At 41.3% G+C, this 24,289-nt stretch overlaps 1 protein-coding gene across 1 annotated transcript in view; it reads left to right on the top strand.

The window, feature by feature from the left end:
- LOC139376379 (insulin receptor-like) overlaps positions 1–24,289 on the top strand; it is a 195,248-nt gene that overhangs the window by 2,815 nt on the left and 168,144 nt on the right. Inside the window, exon 2 of the mRNA XM_071118896.1 lies at positions 19,172–19,732. Within this exon, the coding sequence (XP_070974997.1) occupies positions 19,172–19,732 (561 nt within the window). The remainder of the gene's footprint in view (positions 1–19,171; positions 19,733–24,289) is intronic.

The raw sequence follows: 24,289 nt of genomic DNA, 5'->3' as shown, positions 1-24,289 counted from the left end.
TTGGATAAACCAAATTAGTTCAAATGAATGGTAAGGATGGACATGGTACAAAACAACCTAGCTTCTGTTGTCCTCCCAACAAAGACGGAGATTAAAAGAAGGCAATTTACACTCACCGGACAGTTAATTAGGTACACCCATCTAGTACTGTATTGGGACCCCCTTTGCCTCCAGAACAGCCTGACTTCTTTGGGGCATATATTTTACAAGTTGGAAACATTCCACAGGGAGGTTGGTTCATGCTGACGCGATGGCATCACGCAGTTGCTGCAGTTTGGACGGCAGTACACCACCGCCACCATTCTGTACCTTTGACATCAGTCAGGATGGGTCCATGTACTCATGCTGCTTGCAGCAAATCCTGACTCTGCCATCAGCATGACTCAAAAGGAACTGGGATTCCTTGGAAAGGGCCATGTTTTTCCACTCCTTAATTGTCTAGTGTTAGTAATCGTGTGCCAACTGGAGCCGCTTCTCCTTGTTTTTAGCTGATAGGAGTGGAACCCAGAACAGTGGTCGTCTGCTGCAATAGCCTGTGTGTGACGAGGATCGACGAGATGCCATTCTGCACACCACTGTTGTGCTGTTATTTGTCTTATTTGTGGCCCCAGTGGATGAGCCTATGCCCTCCCATGCCCACTCATGTGAAATCCATAGATTAGGGCCTAATTTATTTATTTCAATTGACTGATTTCCTTATGAACTCTAACTCAGTAAAATCTTTGAAATTGTTGCATGTTGCATTTATACATTTTTTTTCATTGTAAGTTGTTACGTCTTACATGTCCAAGTAGGAATGCATGATTCAAAATATTTTGATATGCAACCTAATCCAGTTATTGTCATGCATTTTGGATTGACAATTTTTAAAAATATTTTACCGTCAAATAGGGCTCCAGAATGTTTTGTTAAATAGAGATTAATTTGCCTTCATCTTTATGTACATTAACATTATAAATTTGCTTAATTCAATTGGTGCTAATTCACCGCCTGAGGAAGTAGAAACTCAACACATTAGCTAGATCACGAACTGTAAATATAACACCTACTGCTAGTAGCCATGTAAGTGCAATGAGGCTAGTTCCCTTGCGATGGCCGATGCTCAATTTCACACCCTCTGTATTTCAAAGACATATCGGGTATCTTGATTGTAGAAGAGTGCTTTGAGCACAGTAATGATAGTTGAAAAATAACAACTATACCTACAGTAGAAGGCTGAGACACTCCTCTCTTTTTAATATGGACAACTAGTTGCTTCCAAAGTTGTTTTTTTTCCCCCTGCCATTGCATTTTGAAATGTTCTACAATCATGAGTAGGAGAGTGAGTGAGAGGCTCGTTCATTACAGCAGCCTGCCCCAGTGAAACAGGCAGGCACACTGTCAGGGCAGACACTTATTACATGAATCATGAGGAAAATGCACTTTACTGTTGAACAAATTTATCTGCACAAAAATAGGACTTTTTGATTGAGGTGGAATGGGCAGCTCGCACCAGTGCAAGCAATTAAAAATGAAACTCGCACAGCCAAGTTAAAAGGTTGCAAAATATGACTAAATTGTCACACTCTGGATTCCTGCGTATGGTTTCTATTCACCCCGTCTGCACCTGGTGACCCACTCGTGATTTTTAACTATTTGAAAAGCTGGGAAGAGTCAATGTAGTATAATTCTTGACACTTTGTGATGAAATAGGCCTATACCTACTCTTGCACCAACACTATGCACCATTAATGTATTTAGGCATGGGAGTTAACCCTCTTAAACAGCCTTTGTCTAGCAGCATTGCAACAAATCAAACGCTCAACTAACACCTCTGTACTTGTTTTGGATGTTAAATGCTGTCGGGTTTGGTTTCAGCCTATGTGACGGGACGAGAGAACGAGTTGGACTGAGAGTTGGAAAAAACCTAATAGTAATGTGAAGCTACCCTTTTCATTAAACTGAAAGGGGGGGTGTTGAGATTGGGTAATGGCATCAGACCAGTTTGTGAGATTCTGTTGCGGGACTGACAATTCATAAACAATTTGTGTATTGCTCGGCTACTGGCTCTGACTGGCCCCCTTCTCGCACCTCTCCGACTTGACAGTGAACCAGTGAGAGAAACTTGGGTCTCACGGAAAGTGTTTCATAACATTGACTGACAGTAACTGACCAACGCTTTTGCTGAACCAAGCCCGTGTCTGTATGTGACCTATGTTGTGAAGGAATTGTAAATGTTTATTGACCCAATACTTAAATCAAAATGGACAATTCTGGCTTGGACAAGCTTAATTAATTAGCTTGTCAAAATGGCTAAATGAAACTAAAATCCTTGGTGGGTTTTATATTTACATTTTTACATTTACATCACCCCATTTTACATACTGAAGGTTTGAGTATAGGCATAGATTAAGAATGGTCCTATCTGTATCCTGTATCCTTTCTATTCTGTTGTCAGATCTGTATGCACAGGTCTCACCCTCCTTCCACATGGTAGAATGTCTTACGTTCTATTTCTGCCTGCAATGTTTGTTCATCATTACACTCTATTGTGCTACCATCCATCGTACGGTAGGTCACCTCGGGTACCAAGATACAGTAGTTAACCTCAGGTCTCCAATGTAAAGTAGTAGTTCACCTCAGGTACCACCGTCCAGTAGTTCACCTCAGGTCTCCAACGTAGAGTAGTTCACCTCAGGTTACCAATGAAATCATCTGAAGTGGTCAGGTTGTCAAACCAGACAATATCAAAATATCTTAGAAGTGTGCCTGAGGCTGGTCTAGCGGGTAATGCTGCTGCCTGCAGCATGTACACGTCACCCTTCAGCATGGGCACGTGTCCCGGCCCTACTACTACTCTGCGTCTACCTCCCTATCAGTGTCTCCCTGCTCATTTCCACTTAGCAGAATACATGTATTTTTGATATCTCCAAAGTGGCCAGGTTGTCAAACTACGCATTATCAATCTATTCCTGAACCAGACAGTATCTACAGTGCATTCAGAAACTATTCAGACCCCTTGACTTTTTCAACATGCTGTTACGTTACAGCCTTATAAAGTGTATTAAATTAAAATTTGTACTCAATCTACACACAATACCCCATAATGACAAAGCGAAAACTGGTTTTTAGAAATTTTTGCAAATGTATTAAAATTAAAAAACACCTTTTTATTTATATACAGTACCAGTCAAAAGTTTGGACACCTACTCATTCCAGGATTTTTCTTGATTTTTACTATTTTCTACATTGTAGAATAATAGTGAAGACAAACTATGAAATAACACATACAGAATCATGTAGAAACCAAAAAAGTGTTAAACAAATTAAAATATAATTGAGATTCTTTTAAGTAGCCACCCTTTGCCTTGACGACAGCTTTGCACACTTTGCATTTTCTCAACCAGCTTCATGAGGAATGCTTTTCCAACAGTCTTGAAGGAGTTCCCACATATGCTGAGCACTTGTTGGCTGCTTTTCCTTCACTCTGCAGTCCAACTCATCCAAACCAACTCAAAACAAATGATAGTCCCACTAAGCACAAACCAGATGGGAAGGCATATCGCTGCAGAATGCTGTGGTAGCCATGCTGGTTAAGTCTGCCTTGAATTCTAAATAAATCACAGATGGTGTCACCAGCAAAGCACCATCACACCAACTACACATGCAGAGATCATCCACTCACCGACTCTGTGTCTCACAAGACACGGCGGTTGGAACCAATAAATCTCAAATTTTGACTCGTCAGTGCAAAATCTGTTCTTTGGTCTGGTGTAATGTTCATTGCTCGTGTTTCTTGACGCAAGCAAGTCTATTATTATTATTGGTGTCCTTTAGTAGTGGTTTCTTTGCAGCAATTCGACCATGAAGGCCTGATTCACGCAGTCTCATCTGAACAGTTGACGTTGAGATGTCTAACTTGAACTCTGAAGAATTTAGGCTGCAATCTGAGGTGCAGTTAACTCTAATGAACTTATCCTCTGCAGCAGAGGTAATTCTGGGTCTTCCTTTCCTGTAGCGGTCTTCCTGAGAGACAGTTTCATCAAAGCGTCTGATGGTTTTTGCGTCTTCAGTTTAATAAACGTTTTCCCGATTGACTGACCTTCATGTCTTTAAGTAATAGACTGTCATTTCTCTTTGCAGATTTGAGCTGTTCTTGCCATAATATGAACTTGGTCTTTTACAAAATAGGGCTGTTTTCTGGTTACTATTTGATTCCACATGTATTATTTCTTAGTTTTGCTGTCTTCACTATTATTGTACAATGTAGAAAATAATACATTAAGCAAAACCCTTGACTGAGTAGGTGTCCTAACCTTTCACTGGTACTGTATGTAAATTAAATGTAATATTTCAGTTATTCATTTTTTATACAATTCTAAACCTGTTTTTTGCTTTGTTTTTATGGTTTATTGTGTGCAGATTGAGGGAACGCTCTAACCACTAGGCAGGTAGCCACTAACCACCAGGCAGGTAGCCTAGTGGTTAGAGCGTTGGGCCAGTAACCGAAAGGTTGCGAGATCGAATACCCAAGCTGACACGGTAAAAATATGTTGCTCTGTCCCTGAACAAGGCAGTTAACCCACTGTTAACAGTTAACCCTAGGTTGTCATTGTAAATAAGAATTTGTTCTTAACTGACTTGCCTAGTTAAACAAAGATAATCCATTTTAAAATAAGGATGTAACGTGACAAATGTGGAGAAAAGTCAAGGGGTCTGAATTTTTGCCGAATGCACTGTACATGTATCTATCCTTGAGGTGCTCAGCAGAGGGAATAGTCTAACCAGAAACCGTGTCAATCCATCTCACTCAAGAAGCTCAATTTCCACGCCTCATGTTAAAGACAGACATCCTTTTGTCATAAGTGTCACCCAGTGTGTAACTCTACTAAAGAACTAACTCTTGTTAAATGTCACTCGTCAAATGAGATCCGGTTGGTCTGTAATTGTGTAACATAACAAGCTATTGTCTGCATCCCAGATGATACCCCGTTCCCTATGTATACTGAACACAAATATAAATGCAACATGTAAAGAGTTGGTCCCATGTTTCATGTGTTAAATAAAAGATCCCAGAAATATTGCATAAAATAAAAAGCTTTTTTTTTTCTCAAATTTTGTGCATAAATTTGTTTACACTCCTGTGAGCATTTCTCTTTGGCCATGATAATCCATCCATCCACCTGACAGGTGTGGCATATCAAGAAGCTGATTAAACAGCATGATCATTACACAGGTGCACCTTGTGCTGGGGACAAAAAAGGCCACTCTAAAATGTGCAATTTTATTACACAACACAATGCCACAGATGTCTCAAGTTTTTAGGGCGAGTACAATTGGCATGCTGACTGCAGAGCTGTTGCCAGAGAATTTAATGTTAATTTCTCTACCATAAGATTCCTCTTTGTAAAAGTATTTATTTTCAACTCGCAATCTGTGGATTCTATTCGATTAGAAAGATTGAAATTGTACGTTAAACGTCACAGCATAGTTGAAAGATATGTGTTGCGTAGAAACCCGAAGAGGGTTGGGATGTGTAATTGGAGACAAGTGGGAGTGGAGTTGCTGTGTGGGAGATAGAATGATGGTCAAAGATAAAAGTAAAAAAAGTCAAGTTGAAACATAAAAAGTACATTTGAATGACACTGAGGCAGTGTTTTTACAACTAATGCCGGTTTGCCTGAGGCTGATGCCGTGCAGGTGTTTGTACACAATCATGTACACGCATTCATTCAAATAAACACATACAAGAACACACGCATACATGTAATAGTGCCAGACATGCACACAAACATATAGTTTGCTTTGCTGTTATGATTTTAGTTGTCCTTGATATCCATATCCATGTGCTTCTACACCTGCATTGCTTGCTGTTTGGGGTTTTAGGCTGGGTTTCTGTACAGCACTTTGAGATATCAGCTGATGTACGAAGGGCTATATTTGATTTGATTTATTTATTTATACTTGACATTTTTTTGCATTGTTTGTTTTCTTCTGTCTTTTCACTTTCTCTTTAGTTCATTCTCTTGGTTGTTGGTGCATTGGGGTTTCTTGGGGGTGGGGAATGGAATTAATTGTATTTTTTATTTTTCTTCTTGGGGGAACTGTGGGGGAGGGGTCTCGAATGGTTGAGGGACAGCTATTGGGGAACTGTGGGGGGATCTTGGAGGGTTCATAGTTTACGTTTTTTGGCCTTGTGGGAGATCTGTCTGGCAGTTTGAATGCACAGAGATAGCGTGACGAGCTCCTCAGGCCCATTGTCGTACCATTCATCCACCGTCATCACCTTATGTTTCAGCATGATAAGGCACTGCATCTCATTGCTAGAGGAGTTACTACAGACCCTGGTTCAATTCCAGGTTGTATCACAACCGGCCGTGATTGGGAGTCCCATAGGGCGGCACACAATTGGCCCAGCATTGTCTGGGTTAGGGTTTGGCTGGGGTAGGCAGTCATTGTAAATAAGAATTTGTTCTTAACTGCCTTGCCTAGTTAAATAAAGGTTAAGTAAAAAATAGGGTGCTGACATGGCCACCACACAGGGAGAGTCAGTCAGTGGTGATCTCAGGTAATGAATCAGGTAATGAATCTGGTTATGTCCCAAAAGGCACCGTATTCCGTATATAGTGTACTACTTTTGACCAGCGCCCATCAAAAATAATGTACTATATTGGGAATAGGGTGCCATTTGAGACACCCATGTGAGAAAACCATGAGTGTGTGTGTGGTTGATACACAGGAATTGTTTGTCTTTATTGTTCTCTTGAACAATAGTCCTTTAATCCTGGGTGACATGTTCAACTTTGTCAAGCTGTGAAACACCTCATTTTCAAGCAACTCAAGCACCTGGATCTGTGTGTATCAAGCAACTGAGTAAGAATGCTAATCTAGGATCAGTTCCCCTGTCTATAATCTTACTCATTATGATCTAAAAGGCAAACCTGAACCTACATCAACACTCCTACTCCGAGATGCTTGATACGTATGGCCCTTGATCTGACAATGTGCTTTCTTTCTGAGGTGCGTACTCAGTACGTGCCCTTGACATGGAGGCCTAACTGACCTTGATCAAGGAAATGTCCTTCTTATTCTGCAGGTAATAATTACCTCAGTGTCAACAACGGCCCTCAACAATGCCCATTCATATTACATGATACCATAAAGCAGGTAGGGATCCATTGTAGTGTTGCATGGTATACCGGTACCAAAACGTTGCCAACATTTTAGAATACGATTTCATCTGATACTACTGAATTTTTCGACCCTAAAATTCTAAATGTTTATAAAGTCAGTTTTGTTAATAAATTCAGTCAACGCAAAAAAAGCAACAGTAACTCTCCTGTATGCGCCCATTCACTAATGTCCATTTCACTTTCATGTGTATATCACATTTAGCAGCTGTAATTAGCCAGCCACATCCCCTACCAGCAATCACTCACAGGTTCTCTCCGTCCTCTCTTCCTGCGCATCTGTTACATTTGGTTTTAAAATATAATTTAGCCATGATGTCAAGCAGGGATGCAGACCCTGGCGTTCTTCTGCTACATGTACATTTGATAGATTGGAGCAGTGTGCAGAGCGGGCAAAGTTGAAACATTGCATCATTTCATCACCTGGTATAACCAAGAGCACAGGCCTTTCTGAGTAGGCTTTGCAAGTTTGCTGTCAGCCTCTGAGTGTCAGAGAGAGAAAATAGAGCACAGTACTTTACAGCAATGAAAACGGCTTGTCTCTAGGGCACACCATTAATAAGAGATGACCCGTATTACCAGAGCGACTTTTTACAAATTCACATTCATTTGATATACTTTTACAAACAGCTGTTTTAAACTGTTCCCGGGTGGCTAATTATTGATTGGATAACAAACAACCTTGTTCAGTCATGTTACCTAACTAGCTAACAACCAGTTAAAGGAAAGATTCACCCATTAAGAATGTTCTATCGTTTTTCTATCTCTGAGCGATGTTCTATCGATTCCCGTGGTCATTTCATGTATGTTTAAGCTATTGCCTGTCAAGCATGCAGAAATACAGCCGGTATGACGAGTTTTGCATCGATACACATGAAAACATGAAATGACCCCAGGAGTCGATAGAATATCATTCAGAGATGCAAAAAAACTATATATAACATTCAAAATGGTTGTTTTACGTTGTGTAATGTGAAACAGGATATGTAAAAGTTAGTGCAGCTGGTGAGTTTGAGGAATGACTGAAGTACAGTGCATTTGGAAAGTATTCAGACTCCTTGACTTTTCCACATTTTGTTACATTACAGCATTATTCTGGGGTGGCAGGTGGTTAGAGCGTTGGGCCATTCAGCATTAACCGAAAGGTTGCTAGATCAAATCCCTGAGCTGACAAGGCAGTTAACCCACTGTTCCTAGGCTTTCATTGTAAATAAGTGTTCTTAACTGACTTGCCAAGTTAAATAAAGGTTTACATTTTTGAAATTTAAATTGTTTTCCACATGTGTCAAATACAATTTGATTTAATTTGAGGGGAACAAAGCAAAAATGCAGTGGAACTGGCTTCGAGGTCCAGAGTTGGGTTTGAAGGTCCTAGAGGCACAGTTCCTAAAAGCTTAAGCAATTATTCATCAATCGCCATCTAGTACCTTTAATACATTATAGAGATTTTTTAGAACATCATAGGCATAGTTGATCTCAGACTATGGTTAATACCGCTAATCCTTGTTAAGAGCCCGCTAGTAATTATTTAAAGTGCCTTTACTGTTCTGTTGTCTGAAACCTGAAATCTGTCTATTATTGGTAGCGTATAGGTTAGAGCGTTGGGCCAGTAACTGAAAGGTTGCTAGATCGAATCCCCAAGCTGACAAGGTAGAAATCTGTTGTTCTGCCCCCAGAGCAAGGCAGTTAACCCACTGTTCCCCAGGTGCCAAAGACATGGATGTCAATTTAAGGCAGCCCCCCCGCACCTCTCTGATTCAGAGGGGTTGGGTTAAATGCGGAAGACACATTTCAGTTGACGGCATTCTTGGTATGGATTACATCACGCGCCGCTGCAGCCAATTGTCTGATCCGCTAGTGCCTCCCTGATCTTAGCTCCAGCAGCATATGTTGGAAAACAATAAACCAACGATCCACCTAGTAAAATTTTGAAAAGGGAAGTGTTGCAATAGCTGCTGGGTGTTTGTGTTCTTCCTGAGGCCACACTAGTGTAGGAGGGAGAGGCGTGTGAGGCCCAGGGAGAGGTTTATGTCCCAAATGGCACACTATTCGTATGTAGTAGATTACTTTGACCTGTAGTGAAGGAGGGAGAGTAGAGGGAGAGACGCACTCACACACATCTGGACAGTGCCCTTGCCCCCGGGGTCCGCTTGCGGGTTTCTTGCGGGTTTCTTTTGGTATCTTCTTCCAGGAGAATCATGTCAGGACAACTGTACAGCTGCAGCATATTTTGGGGTTTTCATGTTCTGAAATGTTATTATATTCTGTAATATTATTTATATTCTGCAAAACCTTATCAGACAGTTTCATAATGTCTCTCAATTTCACCTTATAAATAGCTTGTACAATTACAGAGCTTTTTCTTTCTAATCATAGACAATGGAACCTAAATTCTCAATTGACTTTAAGGATTCTAGAATTGAAGTCTAGGTTCTAGAATGAATGACCTGTATCTCCAGACAGCAGATTGTAATAGACAGTGTTTTTTTCTATTAGTTTTGCTAAAGTTTTATGTGCTATTTCAACAGATCAGTTTGCTCCAGCACCTACAGAGTTAACCTCTCACAGTCTACAGTAGATGACTGTTTAGGAATAGACGATTTTGTGTTAGTTTCTAGTTAGTTTCTACGAATATCTTATTTCATTACTTGTTATTGCTGTGTTATATGATCCATTGCTGGCAATTCAGTGGTTTGCTCCAGCACCTACAGAGTTAACCTCCCAGCATGACTTTCCTATGACTCAATCCTGACCTTTGATTTTAACTCTCTGCCTGTTGTTAGTTGATCACCCCTGTTATTTCTTCATGCACAGGAGAGGTGGTACAAACAACAATTAAAGCCAATGAAGTTTGAATTCCTTTGCATGGGGATTCTGCTGTTTTGAGGAATAGAAATACATCATAGTTAGCCCCCCTCTACAACTCTCTTAATGGCTGTTATAGATTATAGATTATACAGTACCTCCGAGGCACAGACTTATCTCTATGTGTCTGTGTGAGTTAGTCCAGCAGCCCCTGTCTGCCTGCCTGCCTGTCCGTGTGTGGCTGGAAACCATGGTAACTCCATTGGTTTGCGTGATGTTCCCAAAACATCTCCTCTTTGTTTTTTTCCCAAGTTGATAGGAAGGACTCTTAACAGCTAGGTTGCTCCCCAAATGGCACCATATTACCTATGGGCCCTGGTCAAAAGTAGTGCACTATATAGGGAATAAGGTGCCATTTGCGCTCAGGCAGCCCTATACCTGTGGTGTTATGGATGGAATAGGATACCCCTCGACTGTTCATGAACTCTCTTACATCTGTGACGGTTGTCCCTGTTCTACCAGTTTGTGTTCTACACCGTTGTGACATCGGAGGTATTATTTGTTTGCATCAATGTTCAGTCATAGTAAAAACTCAATGCTAGTCATCATAGAATCTGGTACAGGTGAATCATGATTTGCCTCTGGAGAGTAACCAGCTTTCTACAGATGGGCATAAAGTTATATGATGAAAGCCTAACCACCACACTCAGCCACTGCTGTGTGGTAGGGTTGAACATTTTCCTGGTATTTTACAAATGTTCCATCCCGAGAATAAATCACTTTGCGATATACCTAAACCAACTATGTTTTTAGTGCCATTTAAACTGGACAATCAATAATGAGGCAAATAACAGTACTTTGGCTGTTTTTAGTTTAAATCAGTTTTTTTGTGAAACGCACCAAACAAGCTGTCGACCTAACCCTCAATGGATACAGCGAGCCGCGATATCATACACAAGAGATGTCCTGCTTCATCTCTGGCCCTTTGCTTCAAGTCTAAACTGCAATGGAGTACCACCATCATGACAATCAACATGTCCCCAAGGATAGGCTTCAAAACCAAGGAAGGGTGGCAGCAGAGGAGGAATTTGGATTCGGATGAAAAAAAACGCCCTTCAGAACACCTCTTCCATCTATTATGCATGGCAATGTAGAAAGCATAAGGAATAAGACTGATGAGTTATGGGCTTGTACCCAATACATCTGAGTACTGACAATCCTGCTTGATCTGTCTGAGACCTGGTTTATGGAACATGATCCCGACTCTGTTGTGGAGCTGCATGGCTACACAATCGTTAGAACGGACCGAAGCATCAACTCTGGTAAGAGAAATGGTGGTGGAGAGTGTGCATTCGTCAATGAGAAATATTGCAATCCTGCCCATATTACAACTAAGCACAAGGTCTGTACTAAAGATATTGAACTCCTTGCTCTTAACCTACGGCCATACTACCTGCCACAGGAAATAAATCCAGTCCGATTTATTTATTGTTTACATAGACTCCTCTGCTGACACACTCAAAGCTGCCGACTTGATTCATGACCTTGTATCCCAGGCTGAGACAGTCACCTGAAGCAGTAAAGCTAATCATGGGAGACTTTAATGTGTGCAATCCATCTCAACATTTACCATCATATCAGCAATATGTTTCCTACCCGAACTGAAGCCTGTCTGGACCTCTGTTATGGTAACATCCCAGGTGTGTATTTTTCCAAGGCACTACCCAGTCTTGGGGGTTGGGATCATAACATGGTTCTGCTCATCCCAGTCTACAAAGTGTGTCTGCATCGAGAGAAGGCTTAAAAGGTAGAGATTAAAAGATGGACTCCTGAAGTGACTGAAGGATGCTTACTTTTTCTGTGGCTTAACCTCTCTGGGATCGTTCGGGACGCTAGCGTCCCACCTCGCCAACAGCCAGTGAAATTGCAGGGCGCCAAATTCAAAACAACAGAAATCTCATAATTAAAATTCCTCAACCATACAAGTATTTTACACCATTTTAAAGATACACTTCTCGTTAATCCAACCACCGTGTCCGATTTCAAAAAGGCTTTTAGGCAAAAGCAGAACATATCATTAAGTTAGGTCAGCAACTAGTCACAGAAAGCATTCAGCCATTTTCCAACCAAAGAGAGGTGTCACAAAAAGCAGAAATACATATTAAATTAATCACTAACCTTTGACGATCTTCATCAGATGACACTCCCTGGACTCAATGTTACACAATACATGTATGTTTTGTTCAATCAAGTTCATATTTCTATCCAAAAACCTCAGTTTACATTGGCGCCATGTTCAGAAATGCCTCCGAAACATCCGGAGAAATTGCAGAGCTACATCAAATACTCATCATAAACTTTGATGAAAGATACATGTTTTACATAGAATTAAAGATAAACTTGTTCTTAATGCAACCGCTGTGTCAGATTTCAAAAAAGCACAATTTTCAATAATCTGAGAACAGCGTTCAGCCACAAAAGCAAGCCATACAGTTAGTTACCTGCCAAATTGTGGAGTCAACAAAAGTCATAAATAGTATTATAAATCTTCACTTACCTTTGCTGATCTTCGTCGGAATGCACTCCCAGGACTCCCACTTCCACAAGAAATGTTAGTTTTGTTCGATTACGTCCATATTTATGTCCAAATTCCTCCGTTTTAGTTTGCGCATTTAGTTCACTATTCCAAAGGCACAATGCGCGAGTGCAAAATCCAGATGAAAAGTCAAAAGAGTTCCATTACAGTTTGTAGAAACATGTCAAACGATGTTTACAATCAATCCTTAGGGTCTTTTTATAATAAATCTTAAATAATATTCCAACCGGACAATAGCGTATTCATTACACATTACTGCGCGCAGTAAACTGATTGGCCTCAGCCTAGTCCACTTGTTGAAACAGCTCTTATTTGACACCCTTCCACAATAGAAACCTCAAACAACTTTCTAAAGACTGTTGACATCTGCTGGAAGCCTTGGGAAGTGCAATCTGGTCCCATAGACACAGCATATTGGATAGGCAATCACTTAAATGAAACTACAAACCTCAGATTTCCCACTTCCTGGTAGGATTTGTCTCAGGTTTTCGCCTGCCATTTGAGTTATGTTATACTCACAGACATGATTCAAACAGTTCTAGAAACTTCAGAGTGTTTTCTATCCAATACTACTAATAATATGCATATATTAGCATCTGGGACAGAGTAGCAGGCAGTTACTCTGGGCACCTTATTCATCCAAGCTACTCAACCCTCTCACCAAGAAGTTAACAATTGTATTGATATTTACAGATGACATGCAAGTTTCTTATTAAGGCACATGAAAGTTCACATGTTCAAGAAGGCATTTCTGCCACAAAAACACATTTTGATGAAAACATTTTTTTTACGTTCAAACGGCTCTCCTGTGAAGTCGTGACTTGCGACATACACCTAGTTTCCTGAATTGGGTCATATATTTTCAAGCAGAGTGGTGGCTGCATTATTTTGTGGGTATGCTTGTAATCATTGAACTGGGGAGGTTTCAGAATAAAAAATTAACGGACTGGAGCTAAGCACCGGCAAAACATTTAAGGAAAACCTGTTTCCATTTGCTTTCGACCAGACACTGGGAGATGAATTCACCTTTCAGCAGGAGCTCTAACCTAAAACACAAGGTCAAATCTAAACTGGAGTTGCTTACCAAGAAGATGGTGAATGTTCCTAAGTGACCTAGTTAAAGTTTTGTCTTAAATCTGGTTGTCTAGCAATGGTTTTCTGGAAATGATCAACAATTTGAAAGAGCTTGAAGAGTTTTGAAAATAATAATGGGCAAATGTTGCACAATCAGGGTGTAGAAAGCTCTTCAGCCATGTTCACATTGGCAGTTTGAAGTGATTCAAATCCTATTGATTCGCATATCCGATTCGAATCTGTTCTTTTTCCTGCAGTCTGAACATCCAAAAAACACATTGAATCGGATATTATTCGAGCCACATTTCAAACCACCTTCGGAGGTGGTTTGAAGTCGGATACAAATCTGATTCCTGGCCATGACTTGTCTGAATGGTTAAATCTGATTTATTTGAAAGTCTTTTTACAATTTTGTACATTCAAAGCAACTGGGAAACATCCATGGCAGGCATTGTCACCTTAGCTTGCTACGTAACTTCTGAGGGATAGGAAGCACGAGCACCACCACCAATCAGCCTACACCACTGCACACAGACCTGTCGTTACAGTGACAACTGCTTTAGCCTTGTTTGCAAATGACTGCTACCTGAACAAACACACACATCCTATTTGGTCACATGCAACTTGCTATTTGGACAGTCCGTAGTCCAAAACAGATTTGAAAAACAAAACTCTATGAGCAGTAAGGCCTGCAGTGCCAAGCAGAATTGTAAGGCTGCGTTAAGACACTGACTTATCAATGACCCAAGCCCAGCTCAGTTAATCCCTACCATGCTGAGTTGTCATAATGCTTCATTCAGCAAATGTACATTATACCAGGGGTGTTGGTAGACAATGTAAGTAACCTAATGTATGTCTCTCAAACTGCCCTGAATGCCACTGCTAATCCTACAGCTATCGCATGCAGTAATCATGTGCCTTGTATGGTTGAGAGGGATGAGGCAAAAGGAATGGCAAATAAGTCTGTCTGCACAACCGATTGACAAACCTATTGCAAATTAAGAAATCATATGACTAAAATTAATAAAAATAAGAAACTACACTGAAACAAAGATGCATGACAATAAGAATGGTAGTAAAAAGCTTTGGACCACCTTAAATGACATTTTGGGACAAAAGGCAAACTCCGCTCCATCGTTCACCAACTGATATTGCCAACTACTTTAATGCTTTTTTTCATTGGTAAGATTAGCAAATTTAGTCATGACATGCCAGCAACAAACTGACACTACACATCCAAGTATATCTGACCAAATTATGAAAGACAAGCATTGTAATTTTGAAATCCGTAAAATGAGTGTGGAAGAAGTATTTTCAATTTAAGCATACAAGAAAGTGTCTGCCCTCAGGCTTAGAGGGAAGTAAAAGGCATTTCGCTACCTAAGAATAGTAAAGCCCCTTTTACTGGCTCAAATAGCCGACCAATCAACTTGTTACCAACCCTTAGTAAACTTTTGGAAAAAAATTGTGTTTGAGCAGATACAGGCTATTTTACAGTAAACAAATTGACAACAGACTTTCAGCATGCTTATAGGGACGGACATTCAACAAGCACAGCACTTACACAAATTGAGAGAAATTGATGATAAAAAGATTGGGGGCTGTTTTATTATATTTCAATGTGGCTTTTGACATTATCGATCATAGTCTGCTGCTCAAATCCATTTTAAACCCACTTTGTAACACAACAAAATGTGGAAAAAGTCAAGGGGTGTGAATACTTTCTGAAGGCACTGTATATAGTGCACTACTTTATCAACACTAGTCACTATCACCACAGTGGACTGTATTAGATTCTCAGTTAGGAATGCCAGGCTCTGGCTGAATGAGATGTCCATCCCAAATAGCATCCTATTCCCTATGTAGTGTACTATGTTGGGAATAGGGTGCCACTTGGGACATGACCAGCCTGGTCAAAGGTAGTGCACTGTAAAGGGAATAGGCTGCCATTTGGGACGCAAACAGTGTGTCCACACTCCACAGCACACTGCTGGGAGCTGTTTGTTCTCTGGTTCCCAGGCTGCTCCTTTGGGTCATTTACTGTCCCTCCCTGTGTATGTATCTCTATCTGTTTGGGTCATCTTACCGCTTCAGCCCTTCTGCCGCTTTCTCTCTCTCCCTGTCTCTCTATCTATCTCTATCTATCTCTCCCTGTTTCTCTATCTCATACGCTCTCTGAGAGGGGCTCTCATGATGGGTGATGATTTGGGGTGTTTGTGATGGATATCTTAATTAACCCGTGATGTCCAACACCAGGGCCCTCTATAGTTGTTAGTAAGACTTGTTCTTATACCTCTACTTATCTGTGTAGTAACAATGCAATTACTGTAGTAATAACATTCTAATAACATGTTATTAGTCTTTAGTCATTGCTAAATGGAAGGATTGTTCCTTATTCCAGTTGTGTAATAACAAAACTCCATTACAATGCATTTACTAAATTAGGCTACTCTGTAACAATGGCATAGTAAAGTTGTTCTTACTATAGTAATTACAGTGTTACTACTCGGGTGTAGTCAGAGCAGTAACAGTGATCATGACAGATCAACACGATCCGGAAACGTCTTGTTTGGAAATAAGTGTTGCAATGACAGGTTTCAGAGTATGTACCGCATGGTTCAATGTTTTCCCACACAGACTGTCTCTTTCTTTCTCTCGCAATTCAATGAGGCTGTCATTGTAACTAAGAATCTGTTAAAGAAGGATTTTGAAGCCTTTAGACAATTGAGACGTGGATTGTTTCAATTGGGGTGGGGGGGCTGCAACTCAATATTAGGAAGGTGTTCTTAATGTTAGTTTTGACTACTTTAATAGTGGATTAGGTCTACTCTATGCAAAATTAGCATACCCCCTGAGTCTCTTCCCTGTTTCAAACCTGGTAGTTTGGCTGATGGGACTACCAGCTCTCTGTAACCTAGAGAGCAAAATTTACACTGAAGAAAAAATATAAATTCAATTTCAAATATTTTACTGAGTTAGTTCATATAAGGAAATCAGTCAATTGAAATACATAAATCAGGCCTTAACATGACTGGGACTAAAGTTATGTGTCTGTTGGTCCCTAAAATAAAAAAAGGTAGGGGCGTGGATCACAACCTGTCAGTGTCTGGTGTGACCACAATTTGCCTCACGCAGCGCAACACATCTCCTTTGCATAGAGTTGATTAGGCTTTTAATTGTGGGCTGTGGAATGTTGTACCACTACTCTTCAATTACACTGCAATGTCGTTGGAGATTGGCGGGAACTGGAACACGCTGTCGTATACATCGATCCAGAGCATCCCAAACATGCTCAATGGGTGAAATATCTGGTGAGTATGCAGGCCAGAGAAGAACTGGGACATTTTCAGCTTCCAGGAATTGTGTACAGGTCCTTGCGACATGGGACCGTGCATTATCATGCTAAAACATGAGGTGATGGCGGTGGATGAATTGCACGACAATGCTCCTCAGGATCTCGTCACGGTATCTCTGCGTTCAAATTGGCATTGATTAAAATGCAATTGTGTTCATTGTCCGTAGCTCATGCCTGCCCATACCATAACCCTACCGCCACCATGGGGCACTCTGTTCACAACGTTGAAATCAACAAACAACTCGCCCACATGTCACCATACACGCTATCTGCCATGTGCCCGGTACAGTTGAAACTGTGATTCATCCGTGAAGAGCACAGTTCTCCAGCGTGCCAGTAGTCATCAAAAGTGAAATTAGCTTCCCTGAGATGGTTTCTGACAGTTTGTGCAGAAATGATTTGGTTGTGCAAACATCGTTTCATCAGCTGTCCAGGTGGCTGGTCTCCAATGATCCCGCAAGTGAAGAACCCGGAGATCTTGGGCTGGCGCGGTTACACGTGGTCTACAGTTGTTAGGCCGGTTGTACGTACTGCCAAATTCTCTAAAACAGTGTTGTAGGCGGCTTATGGTAGAGAAATTAACATTGACTTCTCTGGAAACAGCGCTGGTGGACATTCCTGCAGTCAGGATGCCAACTGCACGCTTCCTGAACTTGAGACATCTGTGGCATTGTGTTGTGTGACACAACTGCACATTTTAGAGTGGCCTTGTATTGTCCCTAGCACAAGTTGCACCTGTGTAATGAACATGCTGTTTAATCAGCTTATTGATATGCCACACCTATCAGGTGGATGGATTATCTTGGCAAAGGAGTGATGCTCACGAAGAGGGATGCAATCAAATTTATGCACAAAATTTATTTGAGAGAAAAAAGCTTTTTGTGCATACGGAACATTTCTGGGATATTTTATTTGAGCGCATGAATCATGAGACCAACACTTTTTACATGTTGCGTTTTATATTTTTGTTGAGTGTAGTTACTTAAATTACAGCCTCCAGCCCCATGCCAAATAAGAGTAGAGTTGTCAGTTGTGATAAAAGAGCTTACTTCCGTATTGGAATAAAATGTGGGAAGAAACCAATGACAGCGGCCCCTAGTAGAATAATGCTTACAGCCAATGACAGTGCTCAATACTGGAATGTGGGTATTAACAGCCAATGATGGCGCTCTATATTATAATGTGGGTAACACCCAGATATGTGGTTGCTGAACCAACTGTCTGCAGAGAGGCATGGGTTTCGTCAAACCAAGATACTGTAGATACATAACCACATATATTGATGTGAAATTGTTTCTTCTCAATCCAGACTATTTTAGTCTATTTTTATTCTAGTCCTTGGTCTCTTTGCCCTAAAACTGGTTTTGCAATGAAGGTTATATTAAATATTACACAATTCACTTACTCTGAACTATGCATAGCATAGTGTACAACCATTTCATGAAATAGCTGTTAGATTTTATCTATCAATTGTATTTAACACTTAATCAATGTTGGTCAGTTAAGAACAATTTCCCATTTGCAGAAATAATGAGCTGACTAAGATATCATCAATATTCTTATTAATTAGGCTACATATAGCATCTTAATCAGACTTATGTGGCTATTGCTTGGGTTCACTGTCTACACAAATGTTATTCACATTCGATACAACACAATAATTGCCCCTGAGGGGATACGTACAAAAGTTGTATTGAATTGAAATAAAGATATGTATAAGTGAGGTAGGGCCCGTGAAGGTGTTCTTAATGAACTTAGTAGGTTGTAGCAAGCAAAATAAACAATAGCCTACTGCGGTTTATTTCTTGAAATATAAAAAGCTCAACTCTTGGGGATATGATACAATACAAAGCCGAACTGATCATTAAATGAATGTGCTTGAAATACATTTTTTTTCTTCCCAGGAGGTAAAAAATAACATTGCATGAATAGGATATAATGCGCTCACTCAGATTATTCCTCATAAGTGGTTGGTTGTTGAATCTTCTTTAATGAAGTCCATAGAATTTAGATTGACAACACACCAAAAAATATGCAGACCAATAAATGTCTTGACAGAATATTTTTGATGTGCAATAGTTTCGTTGCCAGAATCCCATCACTAATCAGTTTGTCTCCTCCCCTTCCACTTCTCTCTCCTCTCTTCCATGCCCCTCTCCTGCTCCCCTGAAGTATCCCTTGGAATCTGCTCCAGTAAGGACATCCGGAACAACGTGACCAACCTGCGCTCCCTGGAGAACTGCACAGTGATCGAGGGCCACCTGAAAATCATCCTCATGTTCAAGACCAAGCCCGAGGACTTCAGGGGCCTAAGTTACCCCAAACTGACCGTGGTCACAGACTTCCTCCTCCTGTTCAGGGTCTACGGCATGGAGAGCCTCAAAGACCTCTTCCCTAATCTCACTGTGATCCGAGGTAACAACCTGTTCTTCAACTATGCTCTGGTCTTCTTTGAAATGCTGCAGCTCAGGGATATTGGCCTCCATAGCCTGATGAATATCACTAGAGGAGCGGTGAGAATCGAGAAGAACCCAGACCTCTGCTACCTCTCCACCCTGGACTGGTCCAAGATCCTGGACACTGTGGAGGACAACTACATCGTAGCCAATAAGAATGACCGGGAGTGCGGGGACGTGTGTCCTGGGGCGGCCAAGGGGAAGACCACCTGTCAGCAGACCACCATCAACGGCCTCTTCAACGAACGCTGCTGGACGCACAAGCACTGCCAGAGAAGTAAGTCACTGGGTTCTTATTTAGTTAATCCTTTATTTAATCAGGACGTCCCAATGATGTCAGAAGACCTCTTTTACAAAAGAGACATCACAAAAATCCATGAATCTATATAATCATTAAATAGACTGCATCAAGGTGCCTCACACTACAGAAATAGGAGAAAGGCTCTTGCTCTGTCTTTGGTTCTTAGTCATTTCTTTGTACGATGGAAGGAGTGCATGTAAAATTGCACACTAGGATAGATGTTTCCTTGTCTGCGGTTATTCCATGTTTTGGATACTCACTCTGTTTTTTCCTGCCATAACCTCAATTTGGGAGAAGACCCACTGCCGTGCACAGGGCTTGTACTTGTTTTAATGTGTCCAATTATTTATGTTTTAGTGTTTTGCTATTTATAAGTGAAAGTAGATCAGGGATCTTATCTGATTGAGGTGAATCTGGAAGGGGAGAGGGAGGGCAGGGGAAAAAGAGGGGGAGCAATCAAGAGTGGGGGAAGTGTGAAAGAGAAATTGAGAGTGGGGAAAGTGTGTGTGATAGAGAAGGAGCTCTCAGGTTGCAGTGATGTCACTTAACATTCAAAGACCTGGTCTCCAGGGGAGTCAGATGAAGGAGAAGAGTTGTTAGAAAGCGAGAGTGGAGTGTGTGTGTGTGCGTCAGACGGAGTGTTGTAGTCTTGCCAAGACACTTACTCACTCACTCGTGTCCTTTAGTGTAGAAAGTCCAGCTGCAGAGCCAAGAAGTCATATGCTAACTATTAGGGGTGTAACGGTACAGTTCGGTATAGGGGCCTCGGTTCGGTCCGCACTGTGAACCCGAATGAATACATTAAAAAAACACTAAGCCTATTGGCTATGCCTACGCTGTGTTGTAGGCCTATGCCTATTGAGTAAATATGAGCTGAAAAAACATTTTGAGGCTATTCCTTTAAAACAACTAGAGCCTATGCGCCCGTTGTACTTCAAATTCAAATCTTAATTGGCACATTTCAAACTGTCGTTTTGTGAGGCGCAGCCAGGAACTAGTTCTGTGCGATGGTGAGTGGTGGGGTCGATAAACCAGAATTGGAGGATCCTCCATCATCGTTTAAATCTACGGTTTGGAGACATTTTGGCTTCGAAGTAGATTACAACTGCGATGGGCAGAGAGTAGTGGATAAAATGTTAACAGTATGTCGCTCAATAGCCTTTGCCGCTGCCAACACCTCAAATATGTTGACACATTTAAGCCGACATCACCCCAGTATACCGGAACAAGACAGAAACGCAAAGAAACATCAACACAACACCCTCCCCCCTCTGCATTCAAGCAGCACCTGGCAGCTGATTCTTACATGGCCAAAGAAATTAAAGGAGCTATAGGTAGGCGGTTTATATTTTTAGTCTTTGGTTTATAGCCGAGGATATGCGCCCGTTTTTGGTGGTTGAGAATAGAGGGTTTCAGCACCTCGTGAAAGTGCTTGAGCCACATTACGAACTTCCCTCTTGCACCCGTTTCAGCAAACAGGTAGTACCCACTCTATATAAGCAGGCCAAAGCCGAAGTTTTCAATGAATTGGCCAATGCACTCTGTGTTGAGCTTATTTAACAGTGACAGCCCATCACATTACCCCAGAGTGGGAGATGTACTGTGCTACAGACACGCCCCCTTTATGAAAGTCACACGTGCACATCTGGCACTGAAGGAGTCAGGGTCATGGTGCGTTTAACTAATATAGAAGTGGGAATTTACCACATATGTCTGGGAAACATCTACTGGAGCAGCTCTCCAACTGGTAATTACTAATGAGAAACTCCTCCGGAGCACCCGCTTCACCCACATGGTGACCCTTGATGTCACCTACTAAGGAAATGGCCTCTTAAACAGCATTTTCAGCAGTTAAATGCAACAACAAAACTATTTTTATAAAAAGCAATCTATTTGTGTTTTTTTTTAAATTATTTTTTTTACTATAACTTATTACAATCATGATAGCTGTACTTAATTTATGATTGACGCAGCTTGTTGGCCATTAGCCAATCAGCGTTTCTCTGAAAGTAGTGCACTATATAGGGAATAGAATGCCATTAGGGGCACACCCTGCCTGCTGCTGAGGCCCGTTCTCCTTCTGAAGTGGGTTTGTTGTGAAACCAGGAGCCCACCCATTCCACATTCGCACTGTTCAATCAGCTTTCAGTCTGAGCTTGGAGAAGAATGTAACATATGGGTATTACTGAACCCCCTCTCTCTGCTCTGCCTGCCTGGACTGCAGCATTACGTAACACACTGTAGAACAAACACACACACATATACAGTACCAGACAAAGTTTGGACACACCTACTCATTCAAGGGTTTTTCATTATTTTTACTATTTTCTACATTGTAGAATAATAGTGAAGACATCAAAACGATGAAATAATACATATAGAACCATGTAGTAACTAAGTGTTAAACAAATCAAAATATATTTTAGATTTGAGATTTTTCAATGTAGCCACCCTTTGCCTTGATGACAGCTTTGCACACTCTTGGCATTCTCTCAACCAGCTTCACCTGGAATGCTTTCCCAACAGTCTTGAAGGAGTTCCCACATGCTGAGCACTTGTTGGCTGCTTTTTTTTTCCCACCATAATTTGCAAATAAATTCATAAAAAATCCTACAATGTGATTTTCTGGATTTTTTTTCTCCCATTTTGTCTGTCATAGTTGAAGTGTAGCTATGATGAAAATTACAGGCCTCTCTCATATTTTTAAGTGGCAGAACTTGCACAATTGGTGGCTGACTAAATACTTTTTGCCTCACTGTACGCCGTCTGCCATCTGCCCGGTACAGTTGGAACCAGGATTCATCTGTGAAGAGCACACTTCTCCAGCCATTGAAGGTGAGCATTTGCCCCCTGAAGTTGGTTACGACGTCGAACTGCAGTCAGGTCAAGACCCTGGTGAGGACGACTAGCAAGCAGATGAGCTTCCCTGAGACAGTTTCTGACAGTTAGTGCAGAAATTCTTTGGTTGTGCAAACCCACAGTTTCATCAGTTGTTCGGTAGGCTGGTCTCAGATGATCCCGCAGGTGAAGAAACCGGATGTGGAGGTCCTCGGCTGGCGTGGTTACACGTGGTTTGCGGTTGTGTGGCCGGTTGTGCACACTGCCAAAATCTCTCATTGTTTTACGGTAAAGAAATTAAACTTAAATTATCTGGGAACAGATCTGGACATTCCTGCCGTCAGCATGCCAATTGGACGATCCCTCAAAACTTGAGACATCTGTGGTGCAGTTTTGTTAAACAACACATTTTAGTGGCCTTTTATTGTCTCCAGCACAAGGTGCACCTGTGTAATGATCATGCTGTTTAATTAGCTTCTTGATATGCCACACCTGTCAGATGGATGGATTATCTTGGCAAAGGAGAAATGTTCACTAACAGGGATGTCAACAAACTTGTACACATCATTTGAGCAAAATAAGCTTTTTGTTTATATGGAACATTTTGAGGATCTTTTATTTCAACTCATGAAAAGTGGGACCAACACTATACATGTTGCATTTATATTTTTGTTCAGTATATTTAGGAAAAGTCCAGGACTGATAGGGCATGACATTAAAAATTGCAGAGTAATAAAACAATTAGTCATGAGCAGTCCAAATGGTCCAAATGACCGCCTTAGCGCTTCTAGTGTTAACTATGTGGTGACTGTTCCATGGGGTTTCTTTCAGAATGTCTTTGTTCTGGTGAAATAATCTCATTGCGGTAGTGACTACTGAGCCATGCTGTGCTGTGCTGTGGTGTTGTGTGACAGTCTGTCTTTCATAGGGGATTGAGCACCACAGCTTCTGTACAGCAGCTGGCCTTTAATGTACTTTAGTCAAATGGCATCCTATCCCCTATATAGTGCACTACTTTTGACCAGAGCCAAAAGTAGTGCACTAAATTGGGAAATGGGATACACCCCAACAATGAGACTCCAGCTAAATGAGTGTGAGCTGAATGAGCCAGAGGTTCCCAGGAGACTGGTATTTGACACGCATTATAAAATTATCTTAATTATCTTCCCCTCAGAGAAGATTACACACACACACACACACACACACACACACACACACACACACACAGCTGTGAGGGAGGGAGGAAAAGATAGTGGGGGAGAGTAGGGGACCAAGAAAGAGAGGGAGAAGAACATATAGGAAGAGAGTAGCAGTAGCAGCCTGTGTTCCAGTGTTATGATTGGTGTTCCAGTGTTATGATTGGTGTTCCAGTGTTATGATTGGTGTTCCAGTGTTATGGTTGGTGTTCCAGTGTTACGGTTGGTGTTCCAGTGTTACGGTTGGTGTTCCAGTGTTATGGTTGGTGTTCAATGTTACGGTTGGTGTGCCAGTATTACGGTAGGTGTGCCAGTGTTACGGTTGGTGGTTCAGTGTTACGGTTGGAGTTCCAGTGTTACGGTTGGAGTTCCAGTGTTACGGTTGGAGTTCCAGTGTTACGGTTGGAGTTCCAGTGTTATGGTTGGTGTTACGGTTAGTGTTCCAGTGTTACGGGTTGGAGTTCCAGTGTTATGGTTGGAGTTCAGTGTTATGGTTGGT

This window comes from Oncorhynchus clarkii, chromosome 20 (genome assembly GCF_045791955.1).
Source record: "Oncorhynchus clarkii lewisi isolate Uvic-CL-2024 chromosome 20, UVic_Ocla_1.0, whole genome shotgun sequence".
Classification (NCBI taxonomy): Eukaryota; Metazoa; Chordata; class Actinopteri; order Salmoniformes; family Salmonidae; genus Oncorhynchus; species Oncorhynchus clarkii.
This window is presented reverse-complemented; position numbering and strand designations above follow the sequence as displayed.